This window comes from Grus americana, chromosome 10 (assembly GCF_028858705.1).
Source record: "Grus americana isolate bGruAme1 chromosome 10, bGruAme1.mat, whole genome shotgun sequence".
In the NCBI taxonomy this organism is placed as follows: Eukaryota; Metazoa; Chordata; class Aves; order Gruiformes; family Gruidae; genus Grus; species Grus americana.
Genome location: NC_072861.1, coordinates 7667624 through 7693931, shown reverse-complemented (window position 1 = coordinate 7693931; position 26308 = coordinate 7667624). Strand labels below are relative to the sequence as shown.

The 26308-nt window shown below is 38.7% G+C and overlaps 1 protein-coding gene across 5 annotated transcripts in view; it reads left to right on the top strand.

The window, feature by feature from the left end:
* Positions 1 to 1121: 1121 nt before the first annotated feature.
* Positions 1122 to 26308, top strand: part of TJP1 (tight junction protein 1) — a 164389-nt gene continuing 139202 nt past the window's right edge. For 3 of the 5 annotated variants that reach the window (XM_054836728.1, XM_054836727.1, XM_054836731.1), the window contains exons 1-2: positions 1165 to 1346; positions 10482 to 10614. In XM_054836728.1, the coding sequence (XP_054692703.1) occupies positions 1180 to 1346; positions 10482 to 10614 (300 nt within the window). In that variant the 5' untranslated portion in view covers positions 1165 to 1179. Of the gene's footprint in view, positions 1347 to 10481; positions 10615 to 26308 lie in introns of all 5 variants that reach the window. The other 2 variants (XM_054836730.1, XM_054836732.1) reach the window with 2 other exon arrangements.

Sequence of the window (26308 nt, the reverse complement as noted above, 5' to 3'; positions counted from 1 at the left end):
GGTTGTCTTCTCTTCCCTGTGGCCTCTAGCTTTTTGGGGACGACTCCCTGTGCCCGTGCTTGGGCGGTGCGGGGGAGTGCCGCGGCGGGAGCAGCTCGCCAGCCGCCTCGCGCACCGCACTGAGGAAACCTTGGCGGGAAGCGCTGCTCCTGCCCCGCCGGCCGGCCCGCCCGCCTCCTCCTCACCTTCATCCTCAACTCACCCTTACTTTACTGTACTTTACCTCACCTCACCCCCACCCTCCTGCTCACCTTCGCCCTCACTGCCTCCACAGGGCCGCCCCAGCAGGTGGCGAGGCGTTTGCCTCCGCAGCTCGGTTACCGCTAACCCACAACCGACATTGTTAGCAGGGAGGAGGGGGCGGGATGATTAAAATAACATGGGGCTATTCTAGGCGCTAATGGCATTAGACGCAAGGCCAGCGGGGAGAGGGTACCGCTGTGCGAGAGCTGGGCTGCGGCATGGCGCCCCTCTGATGGCGGGAGGGCAGAGCAGCAGCTGCGCTACATGGGCGGGGGCGGGATACCCCAGGTAATTGTGGAGGGGAGCGGGGCGGCAACGCCCCAGTAGCGGGCAGAGATGTCGGGGAAGGCCCGCTTGTCCAGGGGGGAAGGGGAGGAGCGGCCCTGCCGGCGGTCCGGCCTGTGGGGCGAGGGGGCAGAGAGGGAGGCTGAGGCCACACCGAGGGCCTAGCGAGGGGAGGAGGCGGCGGCCAGGAGACAGCTCAGGTGAGGAGGATACAAGCTGGGGGGCGAGCGGCCTGGTCAGGGGCAGGTGCGGGGAGCGCGGCAGGGCGCGGAGGAGGGGGAGCCCCGCAGCAAGGTGGAGGCGTGGTGGGGGGAGAGGGAAGGCGGCAAGTCGGGGGGCAGAGCGTGAGGTGCGGGGGGCCGAGAGAAAGGGAGTGCGACAGCGGGAGGAGGAGGAGAGGAGCGTGGGCCCGGGGGAGGGCAGAGCGCGGGAGGCGGAGGAGAGCGTCAGCTGGAGCAGCGATAGCGGGAGCGCGGCGGGAGGCGGAGGAGGAGAGCGTCAGCTGGGGGCAGAGAGAGAGGGAGTGCGGCAGGAGGAGGAGGAGAGCGTGAGCCGGGGGGGGCAGAGAGAGAGGGAGCGCGGCAGGAGGAGGAGGGGAAGAAGCGCGACGCAGGGACGGCAGATGCCTGGAAATAAAAATTTGATGATTGCATGCAGCGGCTGGAGAGACTCTGTCGGTGGCGGCGGCGGGGACGAGGCAGGGACAGGGGGGGCGACGGCAAAATGAAGTATCAGAAATACCTGACTGTCTTGCAGATGGCCATAGGGGTGACCGCCTCCAACAGGGGCAGTCTGATGCCCTTAAAGAGGAAGCTGTGGTGAGTAGGCACAAACGGGGCCGGCGGCACTGCGGCCCGGGCCGGGCGGGGGGCGCTGCGCCTGGCCGAGCGCGGGCCGCGGCGGGACGGGCGGGCGGGGCGGCGGGGGGTTCCCTCAGATATGACGGCCGCGTGAGGGGCGCCGGGCGGGAGCGGGCCTGCGGCTCCCGGCGGGCATCTCCGGCGCAGAAAGTTCCCGGCGAATTCACCGCCAGTCGTGTGGAAAACGCCGGGAGGCGGCGGCGGTGCGGTGGTGCCGGAGGAGCTGTCCGCGCTTCGGCTCGCCCGCTCGCCCCCGGGCCCGCCGGAGGACAGCCGGCTCAGCGCTTTCCGCGGCTGGAAGCATGGTTCCCGCTAATAATGACTCACGGGGGCTATCGTACGCTGTCAGGGAGACCCGCTGTCGGACGCTTGTCGGAGCGCGACAATGGCAGCTTCAGCCGAGAGGCGCCGGAGTAGCTCACGCAGGGTCTGCCGCTTGCGTGACAGCCAAGTGTTGCCTCCGACTGTAGCGCATTCTCCTCCCCGCCCGGGCTGTGCAGGCAGCCGGGGTCCGAATTTCCCAGCCCCTGCTTCTGCTGACAGGTGTATTTAAAAATGGGAAAAGGGAGATACAAGTCTAATAGGTTAGTGAGCGACAGAGGTAGTATTGTTCATATATGATCATTTTTATTCAAAGCCTGCTTTTCCCTGACTTATTTCCACTGGTGATGTGCTTGCTGATTGTGTGCTGAACTGATTTTTCTGGATGAATCAACAATATGTTATGAAAAATGTATTAAAGTATAATGGTGTAATGTGGGTGAGTAGGGCACTGACAAGCATATGGCACTGCAATACACAGTCACTCATGGACTTGTAAGAGCCCACTGTTAGCCTGATTGAAGCAGTGGGATGTGTGTCATCATCAGGACAGATTATAAGGAGAAAATCTGCAAACTTGTGAAGTCAGATTTTATGGGAGGAAAACATCAAGAACAAATTTGTACGCAGATAATTTCTTATCTATAAAAGACCAAGAGTGATATTTGGGCGGTAACGGTCATATGGTTTTCTTTCACTGTACTTGCATGTTCCTAGTGAAGGAAAGTGTCACAGAAGGCACGATAGGTCATTTTATTTAAAAATAGGTAGTTCACAAATAGAAGTCTTTTCATGTCAGCAATTGTAACAAAAATGGACCTTACATGAATTGTAGAATGTTTTTTACTTTTTTCTTTCTTTTTTTTCTTCCACATTGCCAGCTAGCATAGACATTGTCAAGGAAATACATCACTTCAAGAAACATAACGTGGAACTAGTAAGCTTTCTGTCATTAAATCCAAATCTTGCTATTCCTTGCAGATAAGAACACAATTTGGCAAATCTATTCATCCTAACTGTAATGTACAAAATCAAATGTAGTCTTAGACAAAAATATGTTGTCATAGAGATAAATTTTATTGCATATTATCAAAGGTTTTTATAGTGTATTCAGTGGTTTGATTTTGATTATGTAAGTTACATAAAGTGTACTGTACCTATTTTATTCTCCCCAAATGCCACTCCTGTCTGTGTGCAGCAGTGTATGTATTGGCATGTTCCTTCTTTTAAGAAGTTTAATTATGGGTAATATGACAGTTGTTCTATTTCATATTTCCTTTGTCTCCTTGCAAACATTTTCTTTGCTGGCATGTTACAGTGAAGCTATCTATATTTGCCTACTTTAAAAGTAAATCTGCAAGGACCCGATTCGACTCATACTTTATGTCTTCAGTTGGAGTTAGATCAACTCTATATTGCCTAGTTTCATGGTGAGATTCTGTGCTTTCTGAGGTATTGCAAAACAATATAGTGGATCCCCACTAAGACATACTATAAGCATTGCATTTCATAACATTTGTAACTTGACATCATGTTGCTGCAGTGCAATCCTGTGTGAAGATTTAGTTGACTAAGATTGTTAAGGAAAAATAAAATATTCTTTTTTTTTGAGGGACATGTATGAATTACTTGAGCATTTGAAAGCATGTCTCTGGGATATTCTTATTAATAGGTGACATGCTATTATGTAGTCACACTTTCTTTGAGAACTTTAATAGTATTAGGCATTATCTGTATGGATAGAATTTATGCTGGTGGATGAAATAGTATTTTCTGATGCATTTAGAGAAATGCTTAAGGATATTTTGTCATGTTAATTTTTTCTTAACTGTGCATAGCCGGTATCAAATAATGCACTAATAAAATCTGAATATTAGAGAGAAGAGTATGCTGCTGTTACTAAAATCAATGCAATATTAGTGTATATTTCCAACATGTAAACCAAAAGTTTACTCCAGTACTGTATCGCTGGAAATCTCAAAAAGACCTAAAGAAAATGTATAAATCAATCTATAATCAGAGGATGCTTTTTAATCTCTCTTTATTTACTTATTTTTAAAAATAACTTACAACATTCTGTTCAACCGATCAGATTTATAAATTCTTTGATGTGTTAATACATATTGTAAGTGGAAGCAAAGACATAATTTAATAAAAAAGGGTTAAAATGCTCATCTTTTTGTTGGTGGAGATAATCCACCTGAATCCTACTGAAAGAAAATGAAAAAGGTAACAGCAATGTTTTATTTCTCTATAGAGCATCTGTCACTCCAATTTTCTTCTGCTTTCCCCTCCAAAATGTAAGTCCTATTCTGTGATGCATGCAAGCAGAGCTACAAATGAAAAAAAAAACCAAAACCCAAAGATGGACACCAATGTCTCATGATGGGTTAAGAAATTTGTATAAACTAGCTGGGAATAAAACAGACAATTAAACAAATAGAAGGAAGCTGTGCTACAGGCTTGCAGTGGGAGGCGACGGAGCCAGAAACTTACTTTTGTTTAATGTGGAATTTGATCACTTTATGAGGTTTACTTGGGGCAGTAGAGTTTTGGACTCGGTGATGGAGGAAGTTGCTGGAGTCCTGAAGTGCTGATTCAGACCCTTTCTCATGTTTGTGCGGCGTTGTAATCTAATGTGTAGGAACCTAAATGAGATGAGTAGGATGTTTTTAATTGTGTTGCTGGGGAGGATAGTGTTTGGATGCGAAACTCACCACCATAATGCTGCTAGTATGGGTAGAGTGCGGCAGGGACTAACATTTGCTAAGGTGCTGGAGAGAAACTGACTACTGACCTGGAGCACCTTAAACCAGTAAATTGACTTAAATATTTACTGAAATTCCAATATACGCAACCAGAATGCTTTTACAATGGGGAAAAGCTAAATCACGTAATTAAGGCAAGCTATACACGTAGACCTTAATTTCTTGTCACACTGAATATGTTTCTCTGCTGCAGGGAGAAGGAGCAGGCAAAAAGGAAAAAAAAAAGAGAAGGAACAGGATATTCTAGCAACTCTAATTTCTTCTTACTAATATTCCCTTCTGTTTCTTACAGCATTTGTCCCTGCTTTGAAAGGCTTCCTTTGCTTTGGCTTACTCCCCCTATGCTCCCCTTGGTGCAAGGGAGCGCAGTGTCATGAAATAAGACAAAAAGCTCAGTTAGCATTTTCATTGTGAAGAATATTATGGAAATGGCTGAGGCTGTTCCCTATTTACCTTTCCTGCATCTTTTAAGAATGATTGGTAGTTGTCTGAGGCAGTCTAGGTTACAGAAAAGAATGCAGATGCAATGCGCTACAGAATTTGAATTTTGACAGGATCCAATTCACCTGTTTGGTGCTACTGTTAAAAGAATGTGTGATATAGAAGCCTGGATGTTAAATGATAGCTGCTTCTTGTAAGATATTGCACAGGTATATTTATTTTCAAGCATAGGAGTAAACTTACTTGAAATCAGTGAGGAGTAACCAGCATGTCTGGGATTAAGCACCAATCTAAAAGCTTTGTTGACTCAGAGTCTTTGTATTCAGGCTGAGGCTTGGATATAGAAGTCCAGGCTTATAATGAAGGATGCCTGTTTTATCATTAGGACCATCCCTAGGGAGAAAAGTGCCATTGTTTGTATTCTAAGTAGAACCATATTTAGAATAATCAAATAATGAAAAATGTCATTTTAGTATAGGAGAAAGAAAGCATCAAAGATTGAACCTCTTGGGTGTCTCTGTAGAACTATGTGGAAAAGTACAGATCACCAGAATGGATGTTTTCCATTTTTGATTACTGGTTCCTCTTCATATTTGTTTGAAATGGGGATAACAATTTCGGTTTATCCCATTGTAAAGGATTTCTTCGTGTTGCAAATTAATTTAATAGCTTTTTTCCCTGATGAAGGCAAGATACTGTGCTTAGAACTGAAGATATTTGCAGAGGTGCACAAGAGTTTAGCATAGCAGTTGACCGCTCAGTGTTACTAGTCATTGTTTCAATTTACCTTTTTTTTTTTCCCAAAAAAGTATTAATATTGAGTAACTACAACTGTTAGGTCTTCCAATATGATCAGTGCAAGTAAGTTTCAGCTTCTCCACCCTTGTGTTTGAGCCAGAAGGCATACTGTTCACACTCAGTTGAGTCCAGCTAACATCCTCACTTTTTTGTAGTACTGAGGAAGCCCGACCTCTAATGAGAGGATATATAATTATGGAAATTTTATTCATCTCTCAACTGACATCTGTGTAACTACTAGAGGTGGAAGTTTCTAAGAAGTTTGACTTAATGTTGTGAAACCATTTATAACAATAATAATTTGCTAGAAGTACCTAAATGCTTTTTTTACAAGATAGGCAGACAACTTGCAGTGTATGTAAAGCTTAATAATTATGTCAGCATTGTAAGTCTTGTTGAGGCTATATAGTTGTCAAAAACTTGTCCTGTCTGAATTAACTCTTACATCAATACTACACTCAGAAAACAAATACAGAAAATGTATAATTTCAAGACTTGTTTTTTAAATATTCTGTTGTTGTCTTTTATAAAATTGTTCAGAACTCTAATCACTAAACAAGAAGAGCATTTTTTAAGTTCTTAAAAGATGTTCAATCTAACTGGTCTGTCTAGAAAATAACATGACATTAGTAATTTCAGACAAATTTAACTACAAAACCAGGTAATATTGAAGGTTGTTATAAATAGTAATTATGTGCAAGTAGAATATAAATGCATTATATACATTCCATCTAATTATGTTATGGTGTGTATTAAGTTGTTGGCCCTTGATGTGATGCTGCACCTTGTGGTCACTGTTGCGTAGTATTTCGTTAGGCTTGCATGTTCATCAGTGGAATACAGATACTGAAAGTTTAAGATTTTGGCTTATTTGCTTATTTTGCAAACTACAGAAATAATTTAGAGTGATGGTTATGTAATCTGATATATGATCAGGAACCAGTCAAGGTCAATAAAACTGTTGTAAGAATTGTGGATAATAAATAAGGGCCTCGGTCTCCAGGTGGGATTTACAAAATGGTTCAATTTTACTTGACTAAAATTTCCAAAAGCTCATGAATTGAGGTGCCTTAATTTAGGATTCCTGTGATAAGCTCCATTAGAAAGGTGTTATCTTTCTGGAATATTAAACACATTCTTTGCACAGAAACAGCACATTTCAGACAAGGCATCTGGAATTGTTCCCTCCCTTCGAGGATCTTGATGCTATGTTCTACTTTTTAAAGCTCTAGATTGCCTTGAACATTCGTAGACTTTGATTCAAGAGTACTTGAAGTAGTTCATGAGCTGGAGACATTTTAAAAGGGTTTTTACAAATATTTCTGCTTTAACCTGTGATAATCCCTCTACATCCCTGATGCATGTACTACAGCCAGTGACTTAGCAATTCACTTATTAATTTTCTATTAATTAAGCAATACAAATAAAAGATGAAAGGAGATAATCAGATGTAGTAAATTTAATTAATTTTTTTTTAAACTTAAAGTTCAGGTGCTAGAACCGTAGAATATTGCATTGTGGTTTTAGTATTCATTTAAAAAGAATAAACTTATTTCTCTGATTACAATGAACACTTTGAGAACACAAAACAAGATTCAAAAGCGAGAAGGATTTAAAAACTTTTTTTGATTTTTGAATAATTTAGTTTAAAGTCAAGCTCAAACACTTTGGGCGTTATCTTGTGAATTTGGGCTCACTGAAGATGACGCTCGTGTTTATCTTGCAACTTAGTAGTCTTAACTTTTGACTCGTATTCCTTGTAGAAATTTCTAGTACTTGAAAGGGTTCCTGTTGCAGTACTGCACAAGTGTTACTGGAAACAGAATCTTGAGAGTTTCATTGCTGCATCCAGCATTCTGAGAAGATGGGGTGAAACAGATCCAAGTCCGTCTCAGGTCTGTTATTGCTTCTCTTTGCGAAAACTGTAGGAGTAGCAGAGGCGCTGGAGAAGCTGATATTTAATGTCTTTGCACTTTTCCCAAAGTTTCCTCATCAACCATAGAGTCAAACCCCCATGATTCTGTAAATATGGATATCTTGCATCATATCCTTCCTTTTGTGCACAGTACATTGCAAAGCGGCCAGATTCCCAGTAATAATATTGACTGGATTTTTCTTTGGTTGGTTAAATAATACTTTATTTTCTTGTAAAGACACCTAGAAATTAATTATTTTATAAAGGGAATCTTTCAATTGTGATATTTCTTCCCAGAAAATTGTATTTGGATAGTTAAATGTGATTTTAAAAGCATTTTCCTGAATCTCAAAAGCAAACAAGCAATAGCCATAATTTATTCTCCAGCAGAATGAAATTATGGATGGATTCCAGAGGCAGCGAGTTAATTTTTTGAAATGGCTTTAAAGAGTGGAGCTCCCAAGTGGAAGGGCCTTCAAAACATACCATTAGTTTAGTTCTTTGTTAAAACTACATAACTTTGATTAGCCCATTATTTTTACTCATTTTTTTTCACGTAAGGTTTTTGTTATTTTATTTTTTTTATAAAGGCTTCTCAGTATCAGAAATCATTAAACGACTTGCAACTTAAAGAAATGCACATTTATATGTAAGGCCCTAGAATAAGTGGTTTGAAATATAGTTCAAAATTAAGAAAAGCCCAATGCCGCCTACAGCTGTTTAAAAAATTTTCTATTAAGTCTAAGGAAGAAGTCTAACGTAATAAGCATTTAATTCGCTGGAGATGCCCATGAAGATTTATTGACCCAAGTGATAAGTAATGAAATAGGCATCCCTCAGAGATTTTCTGGAAAGGGAATAAAGACTCTAGCTGTACTGAAACAATGGATCTCTCTGTGGGCTCCAACGTCTGCATTTGACATGGACTCAGAATATGTATGGTTATGTACATTTGGATTTACTTTATCAGAGATGTTTGGAGAGCTCGGTAACAGAAGATACATTCATACAATAGAAGTGTACTATCACCGTAAATGTCACTCTCGGTCTTTGGAACAGGAGTTGAGACTGAGCAACTGTCTGTCTTTGGAAATTTATCCTGCTAATTCTTTAAGACATTTTAGCAGGGAATCTGTGGCATTTTTGTAGTTTCCATTCTGTGAACAAATATGTTACTGTAGTAACCAGGCACATTTCTCAGAATTTATATATAATTATACCCAAAAAATCTAGTGCAGTTTCAGCAGAAAGTTTATGTTATAAATTAAAATGTCTGAATACTACAGTATGTTCTCACTTAGAAATTTTAATTTATCTTTGCAGTTAAAAGTTGGCAGTAAATTAACCCAAGGGGAAAAAACATCTAAAACGAATTACTATATTATCAAGAGAATTTTACAGCAAGCTGTTTGTGTGTGTGCATGTGTAAAACCCAAAAAACTCAGGCATCTGAAAGCAAAATATTGATTTGGTAATCACAATAATTCAACAAAAACTCAAGGGCTTTATCTTTATAAATTGAATAAGAGATTTGAAAATATCTGTTTTCATTTTCAAGTTTGGTTATTGCGACTTTTTCCTCTCCCTAGCCTCCTATGAACATGCATTTGGACCTTTTATCGTGACCATGAAGCTATGTAGACCTAGGAGTCTCACTAATCAAACAAGTGCATTCAGCCTGTGGTTATTGTATTTTGCACTTTGAATTTTCTATTTCAAGTGTAAACGTGCCCCACTCTATGCAATGTCCTTTTCTGCTGATGTGAATGTATGAGACATCTCCACCTTTCTTTTTTGTAAAAATGTTTATGTACGTACCAAAGCCATTAATTCTAAGTAAAAGACCCCAAAATACATACTTAAATATTTTTTTGTGAGAGGAATCTTAATGGTTACAGAGAAAAACCCTGAACTCCTGTGCATAGTCTTGGGAAATGCAAAAAAGATACATATTTCTCATTTAAGCTAGTTTTTGAAGTCTCTTATGGCTGCAGTTGAGAAGTCATATGAAAAAAGTGTAAATCTGCACATTAAGAATGTTACGTTTTGAGGTGATTCTTGGTAAGCATATTTGCTGAAATGCAGTTTTCTTTTTTCTAATGTGGTATCAGACTGACTAGAGACTATTTTGCATTTAAAATATTGACCTCACAAACCTTAATACATTTGGTTAATTGTTAACCCCACTTCTACTCATTAGCAACTTCCAACAAGCTCCTTGAAATACGGATTTCTTACTCAAAATGTTTTAGTTATGAACTCCCATTAGGGCTATGCGTAGACTACAATGTGCTGAAAGACCTTATGAAGTGTAGTTCCTTAATATATTATCCCTATAACTTTAACATATCCTATTAATTTCATTGTTGTTCATCATTATTCATTGCTAGAATAGCTGAAGTACCATTAGCACTCAAACTGGAAAAGGTCAAACGCCAAATACTGCCAGGCTCCTTCTGATTTAACTGTCAGTCATCAACATGTATCACAGCACTCAGTTTTTCACTGAATTAATAGAGAAAAATACTCCTGTTAGTTTTTCAGGAGTTAAATGCATTTTTGTGTGATCTGTCTTTTTTTCTGATACTTCTTACTTTGGTACAAAAATGTTGACTATAATGTGTTTTTGACTAAATCTGCAAGCAGCAATGGACTTGATGGGAGCTAAATTTCTTTATACTTTTGTTGTCTTATTTTGGCACTTACAGATTGAAATCTAAAGCTTAGAATGGCCTTCTTTCTTTGTATAGCATGGCAATGTTTTTTCCTTTGTAATTTTTTACTTTAAGCAAATATATTAAATAAAAACATATATTCTTTGTCTGATATGTGCCTCTCTCTGTTTGGCAGGGTAACTCCATCATCTGAAAATCCCAATGGTGCTACCTGTAGTGTAAGTCAGGGAAAGCCCTCTTTAAGAAGAATAAAAGGGAGAATACACAGAAGCAAAAGTCTCGATAGTATTGATTTCTGTGAATTCACTGTAAGTATCATATCTCTTACATTTATCCTATATGAAGTTATGAGAATCTTGCTAATAAAGCATTTGTCCCTCTTGCATTGGGTTTATCTCTTTGTCAGAATTAGAAAAGGTATTGTACTTAATGATGGTGTAATTGCAGTTCTGCACTGCCAGATGTTAAGAACAGTGATGTTGCTTGTACAATTAGTGATACATAACTATGTTGTTGTTCTTCTGCAACCATTAGATATAAATTGTGATGTCAGATTTTAATATTGCGGCCTGCGTAAGATGAAGAAATTAACTGGAAATAGAGTAAACATGAAAAATGAAATATGTTTTCAAATTCTGTTTTTATATTTAGACTTTGGAAGTTGCATTTAAAGTAAAATAGATTATTTTTTACAAAACCCACAAAATTATTTTAGTTGTATATGGCTATAATAGAGTACTAGAAAAAGAAATAAATGTTCCTAAAAGATATGGATGCTTATAGCACTTAAAAGCTAGTATCACAGATGATATCTTACTACAGTTAAACAGTACTGGTATATACTTATTTTCTTCTCTTTGATTAGAGTGTAGATATGTTTGTGTTATAGTTTCAGAAAATTCAGTCATGGTTTCAAGGAAATCTTATAGGTGATGGTTTAGAGATTTAGCTGAATTGAGAGAGAAAACTGGAAGAGATTTTTACAAAACTTGTAATTCAGGAGGAGTTGTTTATATTCAAATAATGGAAGAAGAGAAATTGTTACTATGAAAGGATGTTGGACATAGGGGTAGACTTCCTGCTCTTTATACTGTTTACAAAATATTAGGATTAGTCCTAAACACGGTATGTTTTCAAAAATTCTTTACTGAGAAACCATTAGCAGCTGCACCTCTCAACCAGCCTGGGGGGAATTTGGCCAAAACAAATTGTATTCTGATAAATCAATATGATGTAGACTTGAAATACTAAAATAATGTCAAACAATATGTTAAATTATAAACTGGTTATTAAATATGAGGATGAAAGAGGTAGATAGGAAATATGTGCTATCTTTAAAATGTACGCATCAATAGTGACATGGAGCAATTGTCTGGCATTATGTGGTAATATAAACAATCTAACTAAAACGTTCAGATGCAATTTGGGGAAACATCTTTATCTAAAGCATAACAATGGTTTGAGTATTTTGCACCATTCGATATGGTATTTTTTACAGATGATGCCAATAGCAGAATGGGTATTTTTTTCTTAGGACTGTTTTGTTTCCAATTATGAAGTCTTGTAGTGCTACCTTTGGGACAAAGAGCTTGTTTGCTGTTCAAGGAAGTAATGAAATGAGTAGCAAGGATTTGGGATTTAGTGTATTGTATGGTGTCCAGATACTTCTAGCAGTGCAAGTACTGCAAAGCCAGGTCCTGTAGCTGGGAAAACATGTGTGCAGTGAGCCTGTGTTCAGTTCCGTGCTGTCAGTAGCTCCCACTGCCTAATTTAAAGCTAGTTTTGGTGTGTCTATGCAAACTGTTGTCACAGCAGTGATATTGGTGTAATCATTACCTTACTAAAGGTTAAAAATTCCCTTAGGGAACGAGATTACTGAAACAATAATTTTAGCTTGTGCTATATGGGTCTTCATCTGTGTGGTCCTATTAAGGAGTTTTATCTAAATCTATCTCTACTCTTGGGGCCTTCAAAGAAAAAGAGATTATAGCTAACGGTAAAAAGAAATCTTGCATGCCATAGAACCTTTGCAAAGAGGTTTGAGACAGATAATAATGGGGCACGTCTATATCTTTAGCATACAAATGTGTAGAGTATGTACATGTATAAATTCATATATTAATAGCTAAGTATTGCTAATTAGAATCAGGACAGGAAGCTCACTTTCTATTCTGAAGTCTCATGTTAAAGGATGATACAAGTTTAAATAGCTAAGCACACAAATCAGACTTATAAATATGGATTTTTTTATTGCTACATAATTTAGAATCACACTGAATTATTTCTTAATACTGTATAATGGTACTTTTATTGCTTTAAAATTGTGATTAAAAATATATCTAAAGAAATCGTTGAGGAAATTAGCAAGCCTAAATCTTTCCAGAGTGCTCCCAGAACTGGATGTTTTTCATGTTAAGCATCTTTTTCTAGTAAGAAAGCTCAGGCACTGGCAGGTAGAATAAAATTGAAAACAAAAGATTTAGTAAATGTGAGAAATTCTTTTAGACGATGAGGGGAGAGAGCTTTTTAAAACTTTCTCTTTACAACGGTTTCATACTGTAGTATATCCATTTTATGCACAACAAAGATGAAAAGTTTCATATTTAAATATGTGGATACTTTGAGTTTGTCAGCATATAAATTAATTTGAGCATCCAGCAAACTGTTGGTTTTCTTCGTCATGTAATGAGATTGAGATCTGTTAATAATTCTGAGTGTTACTGGATTTCACTTTAAAATAAGTAATGCCTATGCTCATCCCAAACTGATCTTTTTTTTGTAAACCTTCTGTTCCCTATCGCTAAGCAAATTCTTACTGAGGACAAGTCCTAACAGCAGAAAGACATAAAAAAAAAAAGGTTACACTTTCTTTTCTCCAAGTGTGAAGAAGTGTGTCCCCAGTGGGAAAGTTCTGGATCTCCATGCAATATGCAAAAATTTAATACATGAAAATACTGTATTTACTACTTTACTGTGACTTCAGCTGTGGCAGGGGATAAGTTGTGGGAACCACACTAAGCTGGAAGGCTCATTAAAAAACAGGGTTATTCTTTGCAAGGGAGGGGATAACCAGCAAAGAGCCTGTTGCACGTGTAAAATTTCAGCGGAGGCCAAAGAGTGACTTGGAGGGAATACCATGGGCACCTTCAGAGAGTTGTCTGAAACAATGCAATGCTGCCAAGTTTCTTGATTACCACAGTTAATAAAATCTGAAGTTTGTAATATTAATGGCTTTTAGTTATATCTATGGCTCTTCATATGGATGATATACTTAAGAATGCTAGAGAGGGCTTTGCCTATAAAACCTCATTATTGGATGGCCTGCTGCTGCAATGACTTTACTGCAAGCCTCAGGTATTTGAGAGAGACTGTCAAAGTGCATGACTCCTGGTCGGTGAATTGCATACCTGTGTTACCATCCCATAGCTGGCTCACGCTGTAGTATCTTAACATCCTTTTAGGAGGTATAAATTCTCCCTGATTACAAGCAGTGGGAGTCTGCAGGATTGCTGACAAAATCTGGATTTTATTTCCTAGTGAGACCTCAGCTGTCTTAAGTGGATGATACTGGGGTTTGTAATAGTGATGCTTCTCATTACCATTTTGCTAAGACAGCGAGAACATAAAGCAGTGAAATAATGTTAAGCCACAGGATGATAGTACAGCAGCTCCTTTAAAACGTGTATCCGTCTTCAACTTCTTTCATCCTTTTTCTTTTCTTTATCCTCTCCACATATTAGTGCTACCACTTAGTCAAATTAGGACCTGTTCCCACAAACTAAGTAAAACCTGTTTTATTGCCCTTCAGTTAAGGAGTATCATACTATGCTTCCCCAGATATTAGCCCTTGAAATACTCAGCTTTAGTGGTGCGTATAAAAAAAAAAAATCTGTATTTTTTGTTGAATATTGGTAAATGGTTATCTGCAACCCAGAAATGTTGCAGAACTCCTACGCCATGTTGCAGAAAACTTGGGAGAAAAGAGAAAGAATATGATTATCAGCTCTCAGAGAAAGATGTAGAATGCATACTACCTTGCAGAATGAGCTTGTCACACTGTTATTCATTACATCCACATTTTAATGTTTATTACACTGAAACAAACTTTGGCTTTGTGCAACCTATCCTGTATAGCAGTAGCACTTCTGAGTCCAATTCATCGACAGGGATTTTCTTGTACTAGGCTCTGTGCAAACCCAAAATGTTTACTCTCAAGGACCTTACAATCTATTTATAACAATAGGTAGGATGTGACTAACCTTTATTCTTTAGCCACATATGGCTCTCAAGCTGTTCAAGTGCTGCACTGGTGCTAGGGCTTCTGAAGGTCATGTTGGGATGCAGGTGCATTTTGGACTGCCCTGCATGATAGAGCACTGGGGCCGCTGGGGAGTAGTCATCCTCCGTTGTGTGTAAAGTACCTTGGGATTCTATATGACAGCTCTGAGGTATGAATGGAGCTTGTGGTTGCTGACCATATGACAGATTTTGTGCGTATCTCATAGCGTTACAAACATTGACCACCCCTGCAACGTGTAGATGCAGAGAAATTGTTCCCTTTCCTTGCAAGACAGTGATGATGTTTTTGTGGGAATGACAGCAATGGAGGCTTTGTTGAAAGCATTTATAAGGAGCTTGTCTTATGAACTTTATTGGTGATGGAATGTCCAAGAGATCTTATTTTTCATTTTTAGTATTGTCACTCCTTGGACTTGAGAAATTAGTAAAATCAGCATCTTGAAAACTGTATGTTTAAAGGAATATGGACATAACACTTTCCTGCTAAAACCAGCCCTTGTGGAAGAAGGAGCTCTCCTTGGAAATCAGAGCACTGCAGTTATTTACAATATGAACAAGTCCAGTTCTGCATATTTTCTGGAGGCAGCTGGTGCTAGCCTGTTCTCAGTAAACACCCACACAGCAAGTTTTCAGTTAACCTACAATCATAGCGAAGCAGATAATCTCCAGTGTACTTCCACTTGCATTAGGATGGAATTCCAAGGAGTAATTTTGCAAAATGTTATAGAAATGCCAAGTTGTTTTTTTTCTCTATTCTTTTCTAGTCTTACCTTTTTCAGAGGCATAGTTTTGTCTCTTCTCACCAGGTACTGACAATGAAGTGAATTTGGTTAGAATTGCTGTGTACTACTGCTTTAGAGGTCAGTGGATGTCAGCATGCAAAATACAGAAGTAACACAGTAGGGTAGGAGATTACCCCAAAGAGGAGGAAAGAGAGACAACTAAGTACAAAGGGCAGTCTGAATAAAGCACTGTCGAATGCACAACGAAATGGAAGAGGGAACAAAGAAAGAGGTAATCAGAAACTGAGAATTAGCTAATGCGTGATTGCCCCTTTTAGATAGGGAATGCACATGTTCACCTATAATGTTAATTTTTAGTTCACTGTAGTAAGTATTATGCCATTGGATGGGTACGAGATCTTGTATGCTTCCTTGCAGAGGAGATGTAGAAACTGTATTTCTCTCTGTGCTTGCCTGCTCTCATTAGCAGGATGGAGTGATTGACCTCGCATGCTCTCTGTGGGGATATGTGTGTGCCCAGCATGCTCTATGTGCAACGAGGTGCATGTGCACCAGAGTGCTTCGAGAGCAGCTGTGGGTGAGTGTCTGTACATTATTTTGCTGTGGCTGTTGTTACTAGGTGTTTCACCTGCTTTATAATATGCAATGAAGTGTCAAGGCTGTTTAGGGGCTTTAAGTGATTAACTTTCATGGATGTTTGTGATGACATCCTTATTTCACTTCCTCAATCTCTTGGGTAGATTTTTAAACCATACGACAGGCTGAAGAATCAATTTGTTGTTTGAAATGTCCTTACCAGTGCATCGGGTAATTGTTGCCCCACTCCCCCAGTGAAAAAAAATCTAGTGATCGGAACAGGATGCTGTACTGTACTGCTTAACTAGTTGGTAGAGCATATTGCTGAGCAAGGCAATCTAGTCTGTACCAAAGAACATGGGTTTATTGCAGTTTCTACTTTATTTAATCTAACCCAAACTCATCTTCCCTTTGAATTGCCCTATAAATGGCTTCTGAGGTGGTAGATATTATTCTGTAGTTTGATTTTTTTTTTTAAATAATTTGTTCTGGTTTTATACTTTCATTTGTCTTGATTTTTCCTGCTGAGTATTTTAATTTGAATATGTGTCTGTAGAACTAGTAAAATGATAAATGAATAATAACATAAATTATATATATCGGAGTTATTTCTTAGGATGGAGACATAAGAACACTGACATTCTTTAAAAAGTCCTGCAGGTATTTTGATCGTCTCTGTAGATGTGGAAAGAAGAATTCATTAGCACAGCTGGAGTCTTGTGGATGCCCTTAATTTGTAACTGTTCAGGGAAGTGTGGTTGTTATGCAGCTGTTTCTGAGAATTAAATCCTCTATAGTAGCTTAGACTTGCTTCACAAAATTGTTGTTGTACTGTGACTCATTTCTAATAATAATTTCATCTATTGATGATATATGAACACAGCACTGACCTGAAACAGTACAGCCAGTTTTGGCCAGTTTGTTTTACCTAAGATAGTTTAAATGATAAAAAAAAAAATATTCGTTTTATTAAACTAATTAACACATTTTACAGTTAATGAAAGTACTTTACATCTTTCTTTTATATTGTATTGGTTGAGTATGTAGAAAACAATGCAGAAAAATACATTATTACTGGTTTTAACATATATAGTTAATAGTTTTAAATACAGAAAAAAACCCTTTTTTTGTAAAAATACATAAATATATTTATTAACTGGAACAACTTTTGAGCTGTAATACTGATGGAAAGAGAAGAAACTGCAGGCTTTTGATCCAAGATTACAGCTCCTCTGGGAAACAGGAGTATATTTTCAGCATTGTTTATTCTGTCATCTTGCTTTTTATTTAAAAACAAATCCAAAGTTTTACGTAAGAACTATTCTAAATGTCGAGGCAAATTATTAAGTCTCAAGCATAATAATAAGTGAAGTTTATGCAGCCTTAAGATTAACCTAAGGATGTTAACCATAAATGAATGAGTAATTTAATTTGCTAAATTCTAAATTGTGATTGACCTTGATATGTGTTTCTGAATTGATTCAAACTGATTGATTTATGTTTCCGAATAAATTCAGCACTCCACTTTAAATCTACCAGGCATATTAACTCCATAGTAGTCATTATACTAGCGACTGGGTTTACATTTAATTTTAATTAGAAATATATTTTTGAGCAAGTACATTTTTTAGGTTATTTTTATTTCTTCTCAGGAATTATGAATTGGGGCAGACGGAGCTGTACTGGAATACTGTTTGGCATTTGTTAGAGTAATACCTGGTTGGTTACTTCAACACCATCGTACTTCTGTATGATTGTGACTTGTCAAGTCTTTCATTTCTTAAGGAAATGTTGAAAGATATGTAGGCCATTGTGTAGTTTGTCTTTAAGTTATATAATATCGGATCCCTTTTGTGTGGTTGTATAGGATGCTAGCATAATGTATTCAGTCTCAATATTGCCGTGGACATGCAGTTACCTCCCAGTGAACTGAAGCTCCAAGCAGGATGAAGGTCCAATTGTTTGTCCTTCAGGTAGCCCAGGGATCCAGGGGAGCAGAGGTGGCTGAGAATGACAACTATCTCTGTTTCTGAGGTACCTCTGTGAGCTCCTTTGAATGTCTTAATTTCTGAACTGGATTCTGTATGCATCCACATGATAATCAATGTTGTATTAAAGTAATTTGATGGGATGACTCAGGGAAAAGAATAACATTCATATAAGTATAAGCTTCTTTAGGTAAATGTTAATTTTTTTTTTTTCTGAAAATCAAGATTTCTTGTTATAGATTAGATACCTTAACATTTTGTTAGGTGTTACATATTTATGTAGTAAATAATTGTTTCTGTCCAAAAGAATTTTATGTGAATCTAAACTGTTTTTGAGTCTAAGTGCCTTTATCTTTCATGCCAGAAATTTTTCACTGCTTTATTTCTAGAGTAGAAGTTAAGATTATATTGCTCAATCTATTTTCCTGTTATTGATAGATTTTATTTGTTTGACCTTTCTGCACTGTTGTGTTCAAAGAGAGGCAGATTGTTGCAGTCTTTGTTTCCTCATATATAACCAATTTCTGTTGCAGGCTCTCAGCCTTGCGCTTTAAAATAGCAAATAACAGAAGTGTCAATGCGAATGGCTTTTCAAATATATCACTAGAATGTATATGCTGAGAATTCTAGTAGCATGTCTGTTTCAACATTTTTATTAGATTGTTGGGGGTTTTTGGGTTCGTTTGGATTCTTGGTTTGGGTTTTTGGTTGTTTTTTATGGCTTGTGCCAATTTTTTGGCCTTACCAGAACTGTTTCCCCTTGCAAAGTAGATTTCGTGAGTGATTAATTCTAAAGGTCTTTAAAATTTGGGGTTTATTCTTTTTTTTTTAAAAAAAAAAGTGGGTTTTTTGTGGGGTTTTTGTTTTGCAAAAGCTGCTTGGAATTTTCTGTCATGAAATACATGTCTAAATGTGGGCACCACTGGCAAGTCGGCAAAGATATAATAATTTCATGGAAATTATAATGATTCCATCATGCAACTACAGTCAGCCTCAGCATGCAGTCTTCAGTGAGGGCAGAAATTTTTCTTGCTACTTTCTTCCATCAAAAAATGGAAATGTTCCCCATGACCTTCAGGCCCTTAGTTTCTGTTCCTGAGACTGTGCCCAGCAATACTGCAGGAACCCTTCTGGTTAAGAATGGGAATATCAGTATTCCCTGCACACTTAACACTTGTTGGTGCACTGAAATGAACAGAAGAATATTTTCTTCCTGAAATATGGGAATTGATCTATGTGAAAAATCAGAGTATCTTCATAACTTATGCACAAAGACAACAGCCACAGTTATAATTAAGGTAATTTAAGCAACGAGCCTTTCACTAAGTGGGATTCTCTTAAAGTGCCCATCTCTTGGTACTCTCACCAAGAAGTGGTTCAGTCAGACAGGCCAGCTTGGTATGGAGGTACTTTTTCAGTTTTCCAGAGGAACAGGTACAGATTTATTTGTAAATGATGCAGACATTTGTTGTGGTCATACTCAGTTTTGTCTTGATAAGCCCAAAGACGCACTTAGTCAAATATTAAAGGAGAAGCTGAGAAGCAAACCGGCCAAAATCTTGAAATGCATTTGGCCTCAGTAGAAGGTCTTTGAAATTATGTTTTTTCTTAAGTTATGATAGAAGAAATATTAATCAAAATATTCCATAACTGCGACACTCAGAATTGCTACCAGAACATGCTCAAAGTGGGTACTTCACAGCACTGGGTTATATTTCTTTCTTTACACTTTGAAGAAGGACTTTTTAGTTACACAGAGAGATGAGAAGATAGTGTGGGTTCCTGAACAGCTGCAGAATATCTCTTTTTACACTCAGCTATGCTCAAGGTTATCTGCCACTATCCAGATGCTGTTGTGCATGTCTGTCTATGTAAATTATATAAAAACATAAATACACATGTGTGTTATATATATACAGGCTTGCATGCATATTGCATTTAATATACAAAATTTTACTGGTTAAGGTCAGTTTTTGTCAGCATCTTCTCTACATAAATTTTAGAGTTTTGTTGACTAAACTCTGCCTGTGAAATTATACTGTCTCTGCCAGTAGCAAGCATCTCCAAGAGCAGGGCCTGACCCTAACCAGGCAGTCCTTCAACAGTTGTAAAATGTCATCATCACCCTATCAAGGTCTGCTTTTACCAACTTTTTTTCTTTGTTCTCTAGAAGTCTGGGTGCTCAGGAATGCATCATCACTCAAGTAAAATATTGCTTTTTTTTATTCCTTCTTCACCATTCCAAATAATTCTCCATCTAATCCCTTCCCCATCTTTGCCATCTGAGTGGCTGAGGAATGTACCCAGGCAGGGAACAATGGAATTTGCCATTAGCAGATGGTTTATTTTAAGAGGATGCACCAGTACTAATGTAGAAGAATTGACAGGATACTCTCAGCAGTCAACAAAAATTTTGAAATATGGGCTGTAATATAAGGTTTTGCTGCAGTCACTGGGCAAATATTAAAAAGAAATAAAAAGATGTTAAAATAATGGAAATATAATTCTATACATTGAAAGTTGAGAATTAAGTACATTCCACCCCACGCCTAAGTCTTCAACCTAAATATAGAATAAAATAAAAAAGATTGATTGTAACCACCTTGGAATTCAGACTGCATGAATTTGCAAAAATGTTGTAGCAAACTTCTAGTAGATTGTTGGGGTTTTTAGTCCAAAGAATTTTTTTATTTTTGAAGTCTGGGGCTGTGAATAGAAAACAAATTGTTTTCTAAGCTGTGCTTAGCCAGAATAAAGAGTTAGAATGCATTAATGGAATAGGGCAGTTAGCGTGGGCTGGCTCATCGTTCTTGCAGCAACAAAGATACTTTTAGTTTGCAGAGATTCTGGTTTCTGTTGGCACAGGTGTCCTTTTGTCCTCTGGCACAGTTTTCCTTGATTTTTCAAAGAAATATTGGATGTTTGTTGCCTGTCTATATCTAAGAAGAGCAGCTTGCTTCTCCCACTGGTATAATATGCCTTTGCTTATTGCTCTGCGGTATTCCGTGAGGGAGCATCCAGGACTGGATAACCTCTAAAGAGCAGCTGCCTTTGGATATTTGGCACTGTTATTAGCAATATACTATTGGGATCACAGGCTCCTGTAATAAATTTAGCAATCTTGGCTGCACTATCGCTATCCTTATCTAGCACCCCTCAGAGCTAGAGAATTTGCAAAGTACATATCCTTTTCTGACTGTGGTGAATGCCACTGCATGAATAGGAAGCAAATACTAAATGTTTGTGTTTTTATGAAGATTTGACATTTAACTTTTTGATATCTACTGAGTTTCTCCAGCTGTATAGTGTGTTGCCTTTCATTGCCCTTGAGGACAGCCCATGGGAAGGGGGCTGAAAGGTTGTTAATGACAAAGAAGGAGAAAACTCAGCAAAGAGGAGATAAGCTCTTGGAGCTGCCCAAATTTTCAGAAACCAGAGAGTGCTTTCTGAACATGCTCAGAAGGTAAGTTAGGAATAGACAATGCTCAAGTCTGAGCAATATGCTTTTCAGTGAGGTTTCTTGCAGCTCTTCAGATAAAGGGAAAATAATAGTCACGTATTCCAGTGTAACATGAAGATCATACAACATAACCTAACTACACAGTTTTCTCCCCCTCCTAGAAAGCCATCATGTCTTATTCTTTGACCTGACTCTGGTGAATGTAGAATAAGATGATTGTGAATTCACGTACAAAGTTGGATGCTGCCTGAAGTGCCCAGGCAGTGCTTCAGCTGTGCTTTTTTTAGGCCTATTTTTCACAGGTGGACAGTAAAACATTGCTTTGTGAAATCACGATTCATTTACTCTAATGAGATAGGGATGTGAGCTCCCAAATGAGCAATCCCTCAGCAGCTGTGTGAAGGCTTTTCACAATTTAATCTGGATATGCTGTCTATATTCTTTTATTCTTAAACATGTGATCCCTGTGAAACTTGGTTGACCAAATTAACCAAGTTCAACTTGGTTATCTATCAGTGTTTGCATAACCAGAGAAATACATGGCTTTTCCTTTCTCTATCTAGAAGGTGATGTAGGGGTGGCCTAAATCAGGCTTTTTCATATTGCACCACCTTACTAAAAGATTCTTCCAGTAACTGCATGCAGTATTTCGTCTATGATGTTCACTGTCAACAGTTTTGGGCAGTATAACAAAATAGCTTTGGATACCTGGTTGATTACTATCGAATCAAGTACATGCAAAGCTATAGCAATCCACGGATGCAAGCACCCAGAGCTGACCTGCCTTCATTTCTCCACTTTGTATGTGGAATTCTTCTGTATGTTCACAGGCAAACGAGAATGAGTTCAGATACGTGCCTAGAAATGCGATGGGTTAATCTGAAAGTTCTGTGGCCAATACTTTGTAATCTCATATTTGCATTATCTCTTCTAAAGTATCCGTTTCATGGATTCAGATCTGCTGCTGTGCATTCTGTGAGGGAATCGTGGCACTTTAAGATAGGTGCACAAAGAAATACAAATTGGGATGGAAAACAGACAATTTTTTAGAACGAGTGTAAAACTAGGAAGATAATGGATGAGTCAGGAGGATTTGTTGGACTTGATCCCAGACACCTAAAATTCCCTGACAGGAGCTTAATTTTTTTTTTTTCTTCTACCACTGCAAACTTTTCCATTTAAGATAGTACTTAGAATGGTGCCTGCACTCTGTGGAGTGCTCACAAAAGTGGTAACGCACAATTTGCAGTGTTACGCATCTTCTGCTGATATGTACTGTCTTGTGAAGATGTACTGGTATGGGAGCAATTGCAAGTGTAAGTTATCAGCAAAGCATTACAAGTAGCTGCCTGCCAGCAGAAATCTTTCTTATAAAATTTCTGTTTCTGCTGATAATCTGGGATTTTCAATGAGGAGATTGTGTTCTTTTCAGACCATACCTTTAAAAAGGGTCTTTGACAACCTGATGAGACTAACACACTGTGCAGGTTTGGGATGAGACATTTGGGGTCTTTGACTGGACGGTACTTCATGGTTTCCAGAAAGACCAGCTGAAGATCCGCAGTTATATTTTGTCTCTTAATGATTTTCCTTACTTGGGGGTTGCAGGGGCTTTTATGTTAATGTTTACATAGCTGGTCTTCTGTTTCTTGTTTTCATCTTCAGCTTTTGTGGTTCTTTGTATTTATTTTACAGTAGTACTTAAAGCAGCACCCTGTTAGCATCAGAGTCCCACTATACCAGATATTCTACAAACATGGAAGATTAAATTCTCTAAGCATCAAATATGTTAAAATGTGTTTAAAAAACCCCACTAGTGTAGATACATCAATTAAAATTAATAAGGTACAGATGGCTTATCACCATAGTGATAGTTTGGGTTCCCCTAATTTTATCTGAGGCAAGGCACTGCATGTAACTCTTAAGCATTTGCTCTTCCACCTCTTCACTTCCATACAAACATCCTAAAATATTAAAAATTCAGCAAACTGAGCTGAATTTGTCCTGAAATCACTTTTGGTCAGGGCCTGTAGTTACTGTGGTGTTAAAACACAGACACCTGTACTGCCTTTTCTGTGGCTGTTCTAATTAAAAGTAGGAGTGGATGCTCAGCATCCCATCAATGGGGAGAACTCTGTATAAGAATATTAGAGTGGAGCTCATTGAAACGAGAGGGATTTGGGGAAGCAGAATGGCAACATCTTTAAAAAGGAGTTGTTGGCAGACCATAATGAACAGGATAAATGTGGGATTGAACAAAACAAACGTGCTGTAGGGGCACACATGGGAGGAAACTCAGCCAGTGCATTTTTACTCAGAGGACGTAGCCTGGAATGTATGTTTAAAGGCCATATGTTCTTAGGAGAAATATCATCGAGGAAACACCTTGAGTGAAATAAGGAACGTTTCAGAGGAAGAAGGCTGAGAGTAATAGCTCTTTTTAAAAAATACTTGTGTTTTGAAAAGAGAAAAATTCTGACAGTATTAGTTGTCATCATTTTGTTTATGGTTCATAATGTGATATAAGAAGAAGAAGCATTCTATTTTAAGATTATTGTGTGAATCCTAAGTTGCAGACAAACACTGTGCTCAGTTGTAACAGTGCAGAGAAAGCAAACACATTTCAGCAGAACTTCTGAGAACAGAAGTAGCCGCCTCTTTAACGCAACTGTTCCTGTTTTCCTGAGTGCAGAGAAGTGTTCTCTGACAATTCCTTGCTGAGGAGGAACAAGATGACCAAGAGTAGAATGAGACCCATTAATTGGTAGTTTTTATACTGCCTGACTAATGAATGAGCCTGATCTTGGTGGTGCTTTAGGATGTCACCTAACTGAAGATAGTTGCTTCTAAACACTACCTGTTGAGATGCTCAACATTAATAAGAGTTGTCATCTTAGCAACTGTTGTGATTAGATGTACTTACGGGGGAGAAAGAGTCATTCGTGTAACCAGAAAAGTTTCTGGGGCATTTCTGGTTGAAGAGATGCTAAGGAACATAGAGAAAAATACCAACATGTATGCTGGAATTCTACCAAAGTTTACCTGGCATTGAGAGAAATGTGCTGTGTAAACTGTCTTGTAAGCTAAAGTCAGAAGCAGGCAGTAATTACCTTGCTGCTTACAAGTAGAAGCCCGAAGTACAAAAGTTCCAGAGCCTCCAAGCTAGTCAAGATTTTTCTGTGCGTGCCACCTCTCCTGCGGGTGATTTAGATTATTTCTAATTGTACTGAGAAGGAAAAACAATCTTTGCATTATTGTATATATAAAAATGATAAAATGAATGCAGGGATTTATACCTAATTGAAGGGCCTTTTAACTGAACAGAATGCAATCTAAAAACTAACAAAATCTTCGTTGTTAACACAATGCATTTTCAGTCATTTTGGGAAAACACCAGTAGGGTGCATAGTTGGGCTACACAGTGGTATTGTGTTGCCATTTACTGTGGTTTTTGTCCAACCTTTTTGATGTATGTGGTGTGGGGTTTTTAAGTTCTACTTCCTGAGGAAGATTTTCCTTGCTCTCCTCCCTTGTATCAGTGAGAACAGCTTTAGAACGTGGTTATAGTATATACCAAAAGCTCAAATAGGAAAGGACAAAAAAATAGTCAGACCTGAACAAAGGGGAAAGAAACCCAAATACCCAAACCCTATGCCTTTTGGGTCACTTATGACTCATAGTTTTGACTGACTGAATTTGGCAGCATTTGTGGTATTTTGGGTGTATTTGTGAAAGCCCACAATGGTGGGTTTTGTCATCCTTTGTATTCAATAATTCAACACAAATTTTTAGCCTTTAAATTGTTAGAGTCCTTTTGAGATCTTCTCAGGAGTGCGAGTTAGCTTTGAATTACTTGAAAAGTATTATTAAACAGATTATGTAAAGAAAGCATGATCTCCTTTGGAGGTTTTCTATCCTTTAATCAGGGGCAGAAAGCCTGGGAGCAGGGCCAGAAGTAAGGAGTTGACAGGGACTGTGCCTCCTATAGAAGAGGGAAGGGAATTTGGAGTCTAAACCTGAGCAGACAAGGGGATGGAGCAGACTAAGCCAAAACCAGGGTGTGCAGCTTTCAGGAGAAGGGGCTGAAGCAGTGGGAAGTAAGGTATGCTGACAGCAGCCGTTTGACCAAACCAGACTGTACCATCTCTTTGACAGCTGGAGTCAACCTGCATGTGGTCTCAAAGTTGCAGTCACCTGCCCTTGTTCTGTCCTTGGGGACAGCACTGCAGGGCTGTGCCCCCACATCATCATCTTGCTTCTGCCCCCTCAATAGTGGGTCCCTTGGGACAGGTTGGGGGTGCACAGCCCTACAGTTGCCACCCTCAGCGTTAGTGCTGGGAAGAGCCTGTCGCAAGCCTTGGACAGACCCTCTGCACTACTCCGAGCTGCTTACATAACATAAGGGAGCTGGAAGAAATTGAGGATTTTAGCCTTGCTTTGACTGAAGAAGAATCATCTAATCTAGCTGCTAGGATGCATCAGCAGAAAGAGCTAAATATGTGCAAGATTTTAAGTGTTTGGTATGAGGGTGAATCAGCTGCAAAGCTTGGCAGGGTTCAAGTACCTGAACCCCAGCAAACCGTGTTTTTATTAAATTAGAGTAAATTACAGAAATTAAAGGTTCAACGAAGATTTTAGAGAAGTTACTCTGATACTCAAAGGATGGACAACCATCTAAGCCTGCTTTCTACTCTTTGATTAATTAAAATGCATTTGAATATAAGGTAAATTAATCTTTAAAGAAGGTATTAAAATGTTGTAAGTATAGTCTTATGTCAAAGATGCTTTATGAAATTAGATTATGTCAAATAAAAAACTCCAGTCATTTTTTAGACTATCAGAGCTCATATGGTTCAGATAGTTCAAGGCCTAAAAAGAAGTGTTGATAGGATGTCAAAGATAAGGTAGTATTAAACTCCTACAGACCACTTCTCAG